A 15,841-nucleotide genomic window follows, 5' to 3' on the forward strand; every position below is an offset into this window, starting at 1 on the left:
ATTCATCTGTACAAACAATTATACACAAGTACAAACAAGATGGGAATGTCCGGCCATCATACCGCTCAGGAAGGAGACGGGTTCTGTGCACCAGAGATGAACGTGCTTTGGTCAGACATGTGCAGATCAACCCAAGAACAAAAGCAAAAGACCTTGTGAAGATGCTGGCGGAAGCTGCTAACATTGTGTCATTATCCACAGTGACATGAGTCCTGTATTAACATGGGCTGAAAAGCTGTTCTGCAGGAAGAAGCCATTACTCCAAAAAAAACAGGAAAAGCCAGATTAATGTTTGTAAATGCACACAGGAACAAAGACCTTCATTTTTGGACATGTCCTGTGGTCTGAGGAAACTAAAATTGAACTGTTTGGCCGTAATGACCATTGTTACGTTTGGAGGAAAAAGGGAGACGCTTTGAAGTCTAAGAACATCATCCCAACAGTGACACACGGGGGCGGCAGCATCATGTTGTGGGGTTGTTTTGGGGAAAGAAGATTATGTGGCAACACTGAAGAACATCTCAAGACATCAACCAGGAACTTAAAGCTTGGGCAGAAATGGGTCTTCCAAATGGACAATGACCCGAAGCTACTGCCAAACTGGCTACACAGTGGCTTAAGGAGAATAAAGTCCATATTTTGGAGTGGCCATCACAAAACCCTGATCTCAATCCTATTTCCATAGGACAAAGCAGAAAAGGCCGGAGCGAGTGGCGACCTCCAAACATGGCTCAGCTACACCAGATCTGTCAGGAGGAATCGGCCCAAATTCCACCAACTATGGTGAGAAGCTGTGGAAGGATCCAAAACGTTTCCCCCAAGTCACACAGTGTAAGGGCAATGCCACCAAATACTAATGACCTGGAGGGAACTGCACTGTGCAGAAAGGAAGAAAAATGTCTGAAAACATTCTCTCTCTCTCATTACACTGGCATTTGGCGGATAGAAATAATTTTGTTTCCTAATTGACCTAAAACAGGAAAAACCTGCAGATGTGTCTGTATAGAGAGCGGAGGGAAAAACCTGCAGATGTGTCTGTATAGAGAGGAGGGAAAAAGCTGCAGATGTGTCTCTATAGGGAGAGGAGGGAAAAACCTGCAGATGTGTCTTTATAGAGAACAGAGGGAAAAACCTGCAGATGTGTCTTTATAGAAAGCGGAGGGAACAACCTGCAAATGTGTCTGTAGAGAGAGAGGAGGGAAAAACCTGCAGATGTGTCTGTATTGAGAGTGGAGGGAAAACCTGCAGATGTGTCTGTATAGAGAGCGGAGGGAAAAACCTGCAGATGTATCTGTATAGAGAGAGGAGGGAAAAGCCTGCAGATGTGTCTGTATAGAGAGCGGAGGGAAACAGGGTTTACACTGTATGTGTATTAGGAGGAGGAGAGGTCGGGGTCCTGGTGTCTGTGTATTAGGAGGAGGAGAGGTCGGGGTCCTGGTGTCTGTGTATTAGGAGGAGGAGAGGTCGGGGTCCTGATGTCTGTGTATTAGGAGGTGGAGAGGTTGGGGTCCTGATCTATGTGTATTAGGAGGGGAGAGGTCGGGGTCCTGGTGTGTATGTGTATTAGGAGGAGGAGAGGTCGGGGTCCTGATGTGTGTGTATTAGGAGGAGGAGAGGTCGGGGTCCTGATGTCTGTGTATTAGGAGGAGGAGAGGTCGGGGTCCTGGTGTGTGTGTATTAGGAGGAGGAGAGGTCGGGGTCCTGATGTCTGTGTATTATGGGGAGGAGAGGTCGGGGTCCCGATGTCTGTGTATTAGGAGGAGGAGAGGTCGGGGTCCTGATGTCTGTGTATTAGGAGGAGGAGAGGTCGGGGTCCTGATGTCTGTGTATTAGGAGGAGGAGAGGTCGGGGTCCTGATGTCTGTGTATCATGGGGAGGAGAGGTCGAGGTCCTGATGTCTGTGTATTAGGAGGAGGAGAGGTCGGGGTCCTGATGTCTGTGTATTAGGAGGAGGGGAGGTCGGGGTCCTGGTGTCTGTGTATTAGGAGGAGGGGAGGTCGGGGTCCTGATGTCTGTGTATTAGGAGGACGGGAAGTTGGGGTCCCGATGTCTGTGTATTAGGAGCGGTCTGGGCATATCATGGCTGTTGCTGTATGGAGTGAGGAAGATAATACAGAATGAAGCAGAGATCAGCGGTGACAGATCCTGGAAAAGGAGCAGAATTATTAGCATTTGCAGCAGAGATGAAGCTCCGGGGTTTGATGGACTGATCTGCGGACAGGACCGACCTGTAAAAAACAGCTGCACATATTTCACTGCTGACATTCACTCCACCACCAGGGGGCAGGACAGCAGCTCCACCCTGAGGGTGACATGCTCTATCACAGTGATCAGGATGGGTCCCTACACGCTATCACACAATGCTACCACTAGAGGTCAGTAAACAACAATGAAATATCACACATGGGTCAAACAGCGCCCCGGACAGAAGTGCCCCGGACAGAAGTGCCCCGGACAGAAGTGCCCCGGACAGAAGTGCCCCGTACAGAAGTTCCCCGTACAGAAGTGCCCCGTACAGAAGTGCCCCGGACAGAAGTGCCCCGGACAGAAGTGCCCCGGACAGAAGTGCGCCGGACAGAAGTGCCCCGTACAGAAGTGCCCCGTACAGAAGTGCCCCGGACAGAAGTGCCCCGTACAGAAGTGCCCCGTACAGAAGTGCCCCGTACAGAAGCGCCCCGTACAGAAGCGCCCCGTACAGAAGCGCCCCGTACAGAAGCGCCCCGTACAGAAGCGCCCCGTACAGAAGCGCCCCGGACAGAAGCGCCCCGTACAGAAGCGTCCCGTACAGAAGCACCCCGGACAGAAGCGTCCCGTACAGAAGCGCCCCGTACAGAAGCGCCCCGTACAGAAGCGCCCCGTACAGAAGCGCCCCGTACAGAAGCGCCCCGTACAGAAGCGTCCCGTACAGAAGTGCCCCGTGCAGAAGTATCCCGTACAGAAGTGCCCCGTACAGAAGTGCCCCGTACAGAAGTGCCCCGTACAGAAGTGCCCCGTACAGAAGTGCCCCGTACAGAAGTGTCCCGGACAGAAGTGCCCCGTACAGAAGTATCCCGTACAGAAGTGCCCCGTACAGAAGTATCCCGTACAGAAGTGCCCCGTACAGAAGTATCCCGTACAGAAGTGCCCTGTACAGAAGTATCCCGTACAGAAGTGCCCCGTACAGAAGTGTCCCGGACAGAAGTGCCCCGTACAGAAGTATCCCGTACAGAAGTGCCCCGTACAGAAGTATCCCGTACAGAAGTGCCCCGTACAGAAGTGCCCCGTACAGAAGTGCCCCGTACAGAAGTGTCCCGGACAGAAGTGCCCCGTACAGAAGTATCCCGTACAGAAGTGCCCCGTACAGAAGTATCCCGTACAGAAGTGCCCCGTACAGAAGTATCCCGTACAGAAGTGCCCTGTACAGAAGTATCCCGTACAGAAGTGCCCCGTACAGAAGTATCCCGTACAGAAGTGCCCCATACAGTAATCCACAGACTGATTTGCCCTCCAGATGTGTTGGGCTGATGATTAAATGTTCAGGTCTCTGCATATGTCAGGCCTAACGTTCAGGTCTCAGACCATGATCCAGCCGTCATCCTCCCGCTGATGCAAAACTAAGCCCACGACTGTGAGGGCATGCTGGGAGTATTGTGGTGCACCCTGGGAGTTGTAGTTTTTTAACAATTGAAGATTTACACCGTGGGGAACCTGCAAGGAGCAATCCTCCTATGAACGGACTTCAGAGCTCAGTGTCTTAGTGTAGAGCACAGGGACTATGATCCTCTCCTGATATGTCCCCTCTTGGGCCCGCTCGTTTGCAGCCGAGACAGAAACAGACACCAGTAAGTTTTGATTTATAGAGAGTGCGTTAAATGCAGAACTACAGAGACCAGAATGCATTGTTGGAGAACTGACTAGAACCAGATCAATCACTGTGGAATAGGCAAACGATGGTCCCTGGAGGAGCCACTTTGGGGAAGGGGTGCAGGCATTAAAGCATTAGATAGCTCCTCCTGGACCTCCTCTCGGTACAGGAAGCAGGGGCGGGTCTGTCTCTCATTAACGGAAGTGGGGGCAGGCCTTTGTCTCCGCACAGGAAGTGGGGGCGGGTCTTTATGTCAGTACAGAAAGCGGGGGCGGGTCTTTATCTCTGTAGACAAAGCGGGGGCGGGGCTTTATCTTGATACAGTAAGCAAGGGTGGGTCTTTGTGTACAGAAATCTGGGCAGGTCTTAAACTCTATGCAGAAAATGGGGGTGGGTCTTTTTCTCTGTACAGAAAGTGGGGGTGTCCTACCTTGTAAGAGATGGGAGCAGCAGGACCATGCTCATACTCTGGTTGTGGGTGAATGGACAGGTATGTCCTAGTATAGATATGGGAGCTGATGGAAGGGCCCCTCCTGACTGTACTGCTGATCTGAGCTCCAGTAAATGCACTGGGGCCCCTCCTGACTATACTGCTGATCTGAGCTCCAGTAATGCACTGGGGCCCCTCCTGACTATACTGCTGATCTGAGCTCCAGTAATGCACTGGAGCCCCTCCTCACTATACTGCTGATCTGAGCTCCTGTAATGCACTGGGGCCCCTCCTGACTGTACTGCTGATCTGAGCTCCAGTAATGCACTGGGGCCCCTCCTGACTATACTGCTGATCTGAGCTCCAGTAATGCACTGGGGCCCCTCCTGACTATACTGCTGATCTGAGCTCCTGTAATGCACTGGGGCCCCTCCTGACTGTACTGCTGATCCGAGCTCCTGTAATGCACTGGGGCCCCTCCTGACTGTACTGCTGATCCGTGCTCCTGTAATGCACTGGGGCCCCTCCTGACTATACTGCTGATCTGAGCTCCTGTAATGCACTGGGGCCCCTCCTGACTGTACTGCTGATCCGAGCTCCTGTAATGCACTGGGGCCCCTCCTGACTATACTGCTGATCTGAGGTCCTGAAATGCACTGGGGCCCCTCCTGACTATACTGCTGATCTGAGGTCCTGTGATGCACTGGGGCCCCTCCTGACTGTACTGCTGATTCGTGCTCCTGTAATGCACTGGGGCCCCTCCTGACTGTACTGCTGATCTGAGGTCCTGTAATGCACTGGAGTCCCTCCTGACTATACTGTTGATCTGAGCTCCAGTAATGCACTGGGGCCCCTCCTGACTGTACTGCTGATCTGAGCTCCAGTAATGCACTGGGGCCCCTCCTGACTATACTGCTGATCTGAGCTCCAGTAATGCACTGGGGCCCCTCCTGACTGTACTGCTGATCCAAGCTCCTGTAATGCACTGGGGCCCCTCCTGACTATACTGCTGATCCGAGCTCCTGTAATGCACTGGGGCCCCTCCTGACTGTACAGCTGATCCGAGCTCCTGTGATGCACTGGGGTCCCTCCTGACTGTACTGCTGATCCGAGCTCCTGTAATGCACTGGGGCCCCTCCTGACTGTACTGCTGATCCGAGCTCCTGTAATGCACTGGGGCCCCTCCTGACTGCACTGCTGATCTGAGCTCCTGTAATGCACTGGGGCCCCTCCTGACTGTACTGCTGATCCGAGCTCCTGTAATGCACTGGGGCCCCTCCTGACTATACTGCTGATCCGAGCTCCTGTAATGCACTGGGGCCCCTCCTGACTATACTGCTGATCTGAGCTCCTGTAATGCACTGGGGCCCCTCCTGACTGTACTGCTGATCCGTGCTCCTGTAATGCACTGGGGCCCCTCCTGACTATACTGCTGATCCGAGCTCCTGTAATGCACTGGGGCCCCTCCTGACTATACTGCTGATCCGATCTCCTGTAATGCACTGGGGCCCCTCCTGACTGTACTGCTGATCCGTGCTCCTGTAATGCACTGGGGCCCCTCCTGACTATACTGCTGATCCAAGCTCCTGTAATGCACTGGGGCCCCTCCTGACTATACTGCTGATCCGAGCTCCTGTAATGCACTGGGGCCCCTCCTGACTATACTGCTGATCCGAACTCCTGTAATGCACTGGGGCCCCTCCTGACTGTACAGCTGATCCGAGCTCCTGTGATGCACTGGGGTCCCTCCTGACTGTACTGCTGATCTGAGCTCCTGTAATGCACTTGGGCCCCTCCTGATTGTACTGCTGATCCGAGCTCCTGTAATGCACTGGAGCCCCTCCTGACTATACTGCTGATCTGAGCTCCTGTAATGCACTGGGGCCCCTCCTGACTGCACTGCTGATCTGAGCTCCTGTAATGCACTGGGGCCCCTCCTGACTGTACTGCTGATCCGTGCTCCTGTAATGCACTGGGGCCCCTCCTGACTATACTGCTGATCCGAGCTCCTGTAATGCACTGGGGCCCCTCCTGACTATACTGCTGATCTGAGCTCCTGTAATGCACTGGGGCCCCTCCTGACTGTACTGCTGATCCGTGCTCCTGTAATGCACTGGGGCCCCTCCTGACTATACTGCTGATCCGAGCTCCTGTAATGCACTGGGGCCCCTCCTGACTATACTGCTGATCTGAGCTCCTGTAATGCACTGGGGCCCCTCCTGACTGTACTGCTGATCCGATCTCCTGTAATGCACTGGGGCCCCTCCTGACTGTACTGCTGATCCGTGCTCCTGTACTGCACTGGGGCCCCTCCTGACTATACTGCTGATCCAAGCTCCTGTAATGCACTGGGGCCCCTCCTGACTATACTGCTGATCCGAGCTCCTGTAATGCACTGGGGCCCCTCCTGACTATACTGCTGATCCGAGCTCCTGTAATGCACTGGGGCCCCTCCTGACTGTACAGCTGATCCGAGCTCCTGTGATGCACTGGGGTCCCTCCTGACTGTACTGCTGATCCGAGCTCCTGTAATGCACTGGGGCCCCTCCTGACTGTACTGCTGATCCGAGCTCTTCTAATGCACTGGGGCCCCTCCTGACTGTACTGCTGATCCGAGCTCTTCTAATGCACTGGGGCCCCTCCTGACTATACTGCTGATCTGAGCTCCTGTAATGCACTGGGGCCCCTCCTGACTGTACTGCTGATCCGTGCTCCTGTAATGCACTGGGGTCCCTCCTGACTATACTGCTGATCCGAGCTCCTGTAATGCACTGGGGCCCCTCCTGACTATACTGCTGATCTGAGCTCCTGTAATGCACTGGGGCCCCTCCAGACTGTACTGCTGATCCGATCTCCTGTAATGCACTGGGGCCCCTCCTGACTGTACTGCTGATCCGTGCTCCTGTAATGCACTGGGGCCCCTCCTGACTATACTGCTGATCCAAGCTCCTGTAATGCACTGGGGCCCCTCCTGACTATACTGCTGATCCGAGCTCCTGTAATGCACTGGGGCCCCTCCTGACTATACTGCTGATCCGAACTCCTGTAATGCACTGGGGCCCCTCCTGACTGTACAGCTGATCCGAGCTCCTGTGATGCACTGGGGTCCCTCCTGACTGTACTGCTGATCCGAGCTCCTGTAATGCACTGGGGCCCCTCCTGACTATACTGCTATCTGAGCTCCTGTAATGCACTGGGGCCCCTCCTGACTGTACTGCTGATCTGATCTCCTGTAATGCACTGGGGCTCCTCCTGACTGTACTGCTGATCCGTGCTCCTGTAATGCACTGGGGCCCCTCCTGACTATACTGCTGATCCAAGCTCCTGTAATGCACTGGGGCCCCTCCTGACTGTACAGCTGATCCGAGCTCCTGTGATGCACTGGGGTCCCTCCTGACTGTACTGCTGATCTGAGCTCCTGTAATGCACTTGGGGCCCTCCTGACTGTACTGCTGATCCGAGCTCCTGTAATGCACTGGGGCCCCTCCTGACTATACTGCTGATCTGAGCTCCTGTAATGCACTGGAGCCCCTCCTGTCTGTACTGGTGATCCGAGCTCCTGTAATGCACTGGGGTCCCTCCTGACTATACTGCTGATCCGTGCTCCTGTAATGCACTGGGGCCCCTCCTGACTGTACAGCTGATCCGAGCTCCTGTGATGCACTGGGGCCCCTCCTGACTATACTGCTGATCCGAGCTCCTGTAATGCACTGGGGCCCCTGCTGACTGTGCTGCTGATCCGAGCTCCTGTAATGCACTGGGGCCCCTCCTGACTATACTGCTGATCCGAGCTCCTGTAATGCACTGGGGCCCCTCCTGACTATACTGCTGATCCGAGCTCCTGTAATGCACTGGGGCCCCTCCTGACTATACTGCTGATCCGAGCTCCTGTAATGCACTGGGGCCCCTCCTGACTGTACAGCTGATCTGAGCTCCTGTGATGCACTGGGGTCCCTCCTGACTGTACTGCTGATCCGAGCTCCTGTAATGTACTGGGGCCCCTCCTGACTATACTGCTGATCCGAGCTCCTGTAATGCACTGGGGCCCCTCCTGACTGTACTGCTGATCCGAGCTCTTCTAATGCACTGGGGCCCCTCCTGACTATACTGCTGATCCGAGCTCCTGTAATGCACTGGGGCCCCTCCTGACTGTACTGCTGATCCGATCTCCTGTAATGCACTGGGGCCCCTCCTGACTGTACTGCTGATCCGTGCTCCTGTAATGCACTGGGGCCCCTCCTGACTATACTGCTGATCCAAGCTCCTGTAATGCACTGGGGCCCCTCCTGACTATACTGCTGATCCGAGCTCCTGTAATGCACTGGGGCCCCTCCTGACTATACTGCTGATCCGAACTCCTGTAATGCACTGGGGCCCCTCCTGACTGTACAGCTGATCCGAGCTCCTGTAATGCACTGGGGTCCCTCCTGACTGTACTGCTGATCTGAGCTCCTGTAATGCATTTGGGCCCCTCCTGACTGTACTGCTGATCCGAGCTCCTGTAATGCACTGGGGCCCCTCCTGACTATACTGCTGATCTGAGCTCCTGTAATGCACTGGGGCCCCTCCTGACTGTACAGCTGATCCGATCTCCTGTAATGCACTGGGGCTCCTCCTGACTGTACTGCTGATCCGTGCTCCTGTAATGCACTGGGGCCCCTCCTGACTGTACTGCTGATCCGATCTCCTGTAATGCACTGGGGCTCCTCCTGACTGTACTGCTGATCCGTGCTCCTGTAATGCACTGGGGCCCCTCCTGACTGTACAGCTGATCCGAGCTCCTGTGATGCACTGGGGTCCCTCCTGACTGTACTGCTGATCTGAGCTCCTGTAATGCACTTGGGCCCCTCCTGACTGTAATGCACTGGGGCCCCTCCTGACTATACTGCTGATCTGAGCTTCTGTGATGCACTGGGGTCCCTCCTGACTGTACTGCTGATCTGAGCTCCTGTAATGCACTTGGGCCCCTCCTGACTGTACTGCTGATCCGAGCTCCTGTAATGCACTGGGGCCCCTCCTGACTATACTGCTGATCTGAGCTCCTGTAATGCACTGGAGCCCCTCCTGTCTGTACTGGTGATCCGAGCTCCTGTAATGCACTGGGGTCCCTCCTGACTATACTGCTGATCCGTGCTCCTGTAATGCACTGGGGCCCCTCCTGACTGTACAGCTGATCCGAGCTCCTGTGATGCACTGGGGCCCCTCCTGACTATACTGCTGATCCGAGCTCCTGTAATGCACTGGGGCCCCTCCTGACTGTACTGCTGATCCGAGCTCCTGTAATGCACTGGGGCCCCTCCTGACTGCACTGCTGATCCGAGCTCCTGTAATGCACTGGGGCCCCTCCTGACTATACTGCTGATCCGAGCTCCTGTAATGCACTGGGGCCCCTCCTGACTATACTGCTGATCCGAGCTCCTGTAATGCACTGGGGCCCCTCCTGACTATACTTCTGATCCGAGCTCCTGTAATGCACTGGGGCCCCTCCTGACTATACTGCTGATCCGAGCTCCTGTAATGCACTGGCGCCCCTCCTGACTATACTGCTGATCCGAGCTCCTGTAATGCACTGGCGCCCCTCCTGACTATACTGCTGATCCGAGCTCCTGTAATGCACTGGGGCCCCTCCTGACTATACTTCTGATCCGAGCTCCTGTAATGCACTGGGGCCCCTCCTGACTATACTGCTGATCCGAGCTCCTGTAATGCACTGGGGTCCCGATGTCTCCGCAAAACAAAAACTACACTGTGTGCAGAATTATTAGGCAAGTTGTATTTTAGAGGATTTTTTTTATTATTGATCAACAACTATGTTCTCAATCACCCAAAAGACTCATAAATATCAAAGCTTAATATTTTTGGCAGTTGGAGGGGTTTTAGATTTGGTATCTTAGGAGGATCTGTTTGTGCAGGTGACTATTACTGTGCAGAATTATTAGGCAACTTAATAAAATCCAAATCTATTCCCATCTCACTTATTTTCACCAGGAAACCAATATAACTGCACAAAATGTAGAAATAAACATTCCTGACATGCAAAAACAAAACCCAAAAAATGAGTGCCCAATATCGCCCCCTTTCTATATTATGACCCTCAGCAGCCACCATCCATAGATTCTGTCATTGGTTGATCTGTTTACGATCCACATTGCGTGCAGCAGCCACCACAGCCTCCAGACACCACAGCCTTCAGACACCGCAGCCTCCAGACACCGCAGCCTCCAGACACCGCAGCCTCCAGACACCGCAGCCTCCAGACACCGCAGCCTCCAGACACCGCAGCCTCCAGACACCGCAGCCTCCAGACACCGCAGCCTCCAGACACCGCAGCCTCCAGACACCGCAGCCTCCAGACACCGCAGCCTCCAGACACCACAGCCTCCAGACACTGCTCCCAGAGGTGGACTGTTTTCCCTCCCTGTAGATCTCACATTTTATGAGGGACCACAGGTTCTCTATGGGGTTCAGATCAGGGGAACAAGGGGGCCATGTCATTATTTTTTCATCTTTTAGACCTTTACTGGCCAGCCACGCTGTGGAGTAGTTGGATGCATGTGATGGAGCATTGTCCTGCATGAAAATCATGTGTTTGTTGAGCGATAGCGACTTCTTCCTGTACCACTGCTTGAAGAAGTTGTCTTCCAGAAACTGGCAGTAGGTCTGGGAGTTGAGCTTCCTCCATCCTCAACCCGAAAAGATCCCACAAGTTGATCTTTGCTGATCCCAGCCCATACCAGTGCCCACCTCCACCTTGCTGGCGTCTGAGTCGGAGTGGAGCTCTCTCCCCTTTACTGATCCAGCCTCTGGCCCATCCATCTGCCCATCAAGAGTCACTCTCATTTCATCAGTCCATAAAACCTGTGAAGAATCAGTCTTCAGATATTTCTTGGCCCAGTCTTGAGGTTTTATCTTGTTTCTTGGTCAGAGGTGGTGGTTTTCAGCCTTCCTTACCTTGGCCTGTCCCTGAGTATGGCGCACCTTGTGCTTTTTGATACTCCAGTAACGTTGCAGCTGTGAAATATGGACAAACTGGTGGCAAATGGCATCTTGGCATCTTCACGCTTGATTTTCCTCAGTTCATGGGCAGTTATTTTGCGCCTTTTTTGCCCAGCACGCTTCTTGCGACCCTGTTGGCTATTTGCCATGAAATGCTTGTTGTTCGGTGATCACGCTTTAAATGTTTGGCAATATCAAGACTGCTGCATCCCTCTGCAAGACATCTCACAATATGGACTTTTCAGAGCCCGTCACATCTCTCTTCTGACCCATTTTGCCAAAGGAAAGGAGGTTGCCTAATAATGAAGCCCCCCTTATATAGGGTGTTGTGTCATTACACCGCACCCCTCCTCATTACAGAGAGGCACAGCACCGGATTTACTTCATTGGTAGTTGGCTCTCACTATACAGCCTGGAGTAGGACGACATGTATAAAAGTATCATGTGATCACAAGGCTCATCTGCCTAATAATTCTGCACACAGTGTAGTCTTCCTGCATTTCCTCAAAATGTCTAATGGGCGAAACAGAAAATGGGTTGAAACCAGCAGTAATGCCTTCTGTAACTCAGGTGACGGACACGACGCCGACCCCTGAGGAGACCTGAGCTGGACTCGGAGTCCCAGACATGAGTCCTTTGCACTATGATTGGGGATGATTGCACGGGGGGGCGCGTGTGAGCCCCGAGGACCCTTCTGCCTCACACATCCACTTAGATCATTGTTCTTACAGAGACATGAGAGATTACACAAGTTTTGATTTTGAGCTCAGAAATGGTGGATTATTGAGAGCATTCCTGGCTCTGTCGGCTCCTGGCTGCACACCTCCACTAGCGCCCCCTGCTGGATCTGTGTCTGTATATATAGTCCTCCGAGGAGCTGCAGTGCATTATGGGAACTCAGGTATTAGGGCCAGTGTGCATTCTGGTCCCTGTAGTTCTGGTTTCACACCGGTGTCTGTAGCTTTAGTGTGAACTTCTATTATTACGTAGCTGTCAATCAAAATGTGACATTGGACAGATCTCTTGTAGTTTTACTGAGTGATCACGGGCTGCAGTTCATGGCATCACCCACATCATAGATTCACCGCACCCCCTGTGTCAGCTCCTGTGCTCCCCCCAGGACGATCCCCTGGATATTCACGCTTCTGCCATAGAGGGGCTGCGTACGAGGTCACCTACCAAAGACATCTGGGTTTGTAAGCTCTTGTGTGTAGCACTACAGGCGCTCCTCCACCCATGGCCGCACTGTGATGGCGGCACTACGTAGTGTAAAGGAGCCGCTAGGTGCCGGAGGAGATGTGTGTGTACGGGACAGAGGTTCTTACCCCTGATAGGGCTGATGTGGTGCTATGGGTACAGGCACCCGGGGTCCCAAAGTGCTCACATAAAGCCATTGCTAATGCTGAGCCCCTGCCCACCCTGGTGACACCCGCCACTACGCCGGACCTACCTTTGGTTTGAAGGCAATGAGTTTCAGGATCATCTCCACGGTGAAGAGGCCGGTGAACACCATGTTGAGGATGTTCATGGCTTCCTTGAAAGAACAGCTCTGTCCGTAGTGCTGAAATAATGGAGGGAAGAGGATCAGGGTCTATGATCATAATCTGCGCGCAGGGGAGGGACACGGCATGGACACGAAGACATTGTTCTCCTGCTCACACAGCTGAGGTTTTGTTACAGTCACAACCAGCCTAGATGATGGCCAAAACCAGAAGCAGCAGACAGATCTGTGCTGCGTATGAATGTAGCAAAGAAGGATTGTCTGGACTGAACAGTGTGTGCAGGATGGGTCGGACTCTGGAACCCTTCATTCATTGACACAAAGCAAAGGTATTGCAAACAGTAAAGAAAAAAACACCCCAAGATCATCCAGTGGCTCCAACTTCTGCATGGGCAGGAGAGTGGCTCTGCTGGCACAGTGCGAGCAGATATGTGCCCGCAGACATGGTACGAGCAGGCACGGTGCGAGCAGACATGGTACGAGCAGGCACGGTGCGAGCAGGCACGGTGCGAGCAGGCACGGTGCGAGCAGGCACGGTGCGAGCAGATATGTGCCCGCAGACATGGTACGAGCAGGCACGGTGCGAGCAGGCACGGTGCGAGCAGAAACGGTGCGAGCAGACACGGTACGAGCAGACACGGTACGAGCAGGCACGGTGAGAGCAGGCACGGTGAGAGCAGGCACGGTGAGAGCAGGCACGGTGCGAGCAGGCACGGTGAAGCAGACACGGTGCGAGCAGACACTGTGCGAGCAGGCACGGTGAGAGCAGGCACGGTGCGAGCAGACACGGTGCGAGCAGACACGGTGTGAGCCGGCCGCCTGGTATCTTGTGACCCACTGGATTAGTGGAGCAGCTGCCCACAGCAACCAGTGCTCACAGTCCCCAGTGCGCAGCACAGATCTGTTGTTGTGGACACTTTTTTGCACCCTGTTTGCCGCTTACCTGCATGGCCAGACAGATGGTGTTGAGCAGGATCAGCACGAACATCAGATACTCAAAGTAGGTGGAGTTGACCACATACCACACTTTATACTGGTACTGGTTTTTGGGTATATACCTCCGCAGGGGACGAGCCTTCAGAGCGTACTCCACACACTGACGCTGCAGAGGAGATAGAGGATGAGATGAGCGGCCGGTAATACAGGAGACAGTGCAAGAGCTATAGACTATTCGCATGGAAGGTAGGGGGCAATAGTTTATCTGGCAGCCCAGCACGTCCCAGTCTGCGATGGCTGAAAACAGTGAACAACAGAATGCAATCCACTGCAAAGTAAGCCACGATAAAAATGGTATACTGTCCCTTTAAATGTAAAGACACAGCTGCATCCTCACTGGTATCGCTCAGTCTTTCATACCGCATCCTCACGGGTATCGCTCAGTCTCCCATACCGCATCCTCACTGGTATCGCTCAGTCTTCCATACCGCATCCTCACTGGTATCGCTCAGTCTTCCATACCGCATCCTCACTGGTATCGCTCAGTCTTCCATACCGCATCCTCACTGGTATCGCTCAGTCTGCCATACCGCATCCTCACTGGTATCGCTCAGTCTTCCATACCATTAGAACAGTTTTCATGAAAAAAGGGGAGTTATAGTGAACCATATTATAACTTCATGTTCTCACATAATACTCTCCCAATTATACCAAATGTATGCATACTCCTCAATATCTTTGAACAATGTGATTACACACACAACGGAGTTAAATTATGCTCACTTTATTGAAATAGTTAAAACAATCACCAACACACAAAGTGAAATGCTAATACAATATAAAGGCTAAAAAAGTAGTCCTACTGTGTGGTGATCCAGATACAACATAGATAATATACCTGCAATACTTTTCACAATGTACTCACTCATCAAGGAGGTAAATAGTCAGGGATAAACCCATAAGGTGCAGGATAGCTATAGTGCAGCCCCCCCCAGGGGTCTAACCGTCAGGTACACCATAATAAAGGCCAGGTAACAACCACTGCCAAGAGTCACTCAAATAAATAAGGTAAAAGGCAGCCTTGCAACAATTAGTTATATCCAAACGTACCTGATGGATCAGACGGCTGGGGGTGTATCCTGGATCACAAGCCCGAAGCGCTTTTCGGCAACCTTTCTCAAGGGCCGTTACACGTGTAACGGCCCTTGAGAAAGGTTGCCGAAAAGCGCTTCGGGCTTGTGATCCAGGATACACCCCCAGCCGTCTGATCCATCAGGTACGTTTGGATATAACTAATTGTTGCAAGGCTGCCTTTTACCTTATTTATTTGAGTGACTCTTGGCAGTGGTTGTTACCTGGCCTTTATTATGGTGTACCTGACGGTTAGACCCCTGGGGGGGGCTGCACTATAGCTATCCTGCACCTTATGGGTTTATCCCTGACTATTTACCTCCTTGATGAGTGAGTACATTGTGAAAAGTATTGCAGGTATATTATCTATGTTGTATCTGGATCACCACACAGTAGGACTACTTTTTTAGCCTTTATATTGTATTAGCATTTCACTTTGTGTGTTGGTGATTGTTTTAACTATTTCAGTCTTCCATACCGCATCCTCACTGGTATCGCTCAGTCTTCCATACCGCATCCTCACGGGTATCGCTCAGTCTCCCATACCGCATCCTCACTGGTATCGCTCAGTCTCCCATTCCGCATCCTCACTGGTATCGCTCAGTCTTCCATACCGCATCCTCACTGGTATCGCTCAGTCTTCCATACCGCATCCTCACTGGTATCGCTCAGTCTGCCATACCTGGTTCTTGTCCAGCTCACAGTTCTTATATTCCTGTTCTCCCTGCTCCTGAAACGTGACAATGACGAAACCTACGAAAATGTTCATCATGAAGAAGGCGATTATAATGATGTAGATGATGAAAAAGATGGAAATCTCCACTCGGTGGTTGTAGATGGGACCTATGTCCTCAGTGTGGGAGTCAATGGCTCTATACAGCAGCCTGAAAAAAGCACAAGAGACAGCGTCTGTCACCGACCCACATAAGTCACAGCGAGGCCTCACGTCGTGGCTAGTCCATCAGCACCCTGCAGGGGGCACTGTGCATGAAGAGCGTCCATC

General features: G+C 52.8%; 1 protein-coding gene across 1 annotated transcript in view; it reads right to left on the bottom strand.

Annotated features, from left to right (window-relative positions):
• CACNA1C (calcium voltage-gated channel subunit alpha1 C) overlaps positions 1 to 15,841 on the bottom strand; it is a 348,304-nt gene that overhangs the window by 48,195 nt on the left and 284,268 nt on the right. The window contains exons 22-24 of the mRNA XM_075342990.1: positions 15,521 to 15,722; positions 13,715 to 13,873; positions 12,721 to 12,831 (exon numbers count right to left, since the gene is read on the bottom strand). Of these exons, the coding sequence (XP_075199105.1) occupies positions 12,721 to 12,831; positions 13,715 to 13,873; positions 15,521 to 15,722 (472 nt within the window). The remainder of the gene's footprint in view (positions 1 to 12,720; positions 12,832 to 13,714; positions 13,874 to 15,520; positions 15,723 to 15,841) is intronic.

Source organism: Anomaloglossus baeobatrachus, chromosome 4 (assembly GCF_048569485.1).
Source record: "Anomaloglossus baeobatrachus isolate aAnoBae1 chromosome 4, aAnoBae1.hap1, whole genome shotgun sequence".
In the NCBI taxonomy this organism is placed as follows: Eukaryota; Metazoa; Chordata; class Amphibia; order Anura; family Aromobatidae; genus Anomaloglossus; species Anomaloglossus baeobatrachus.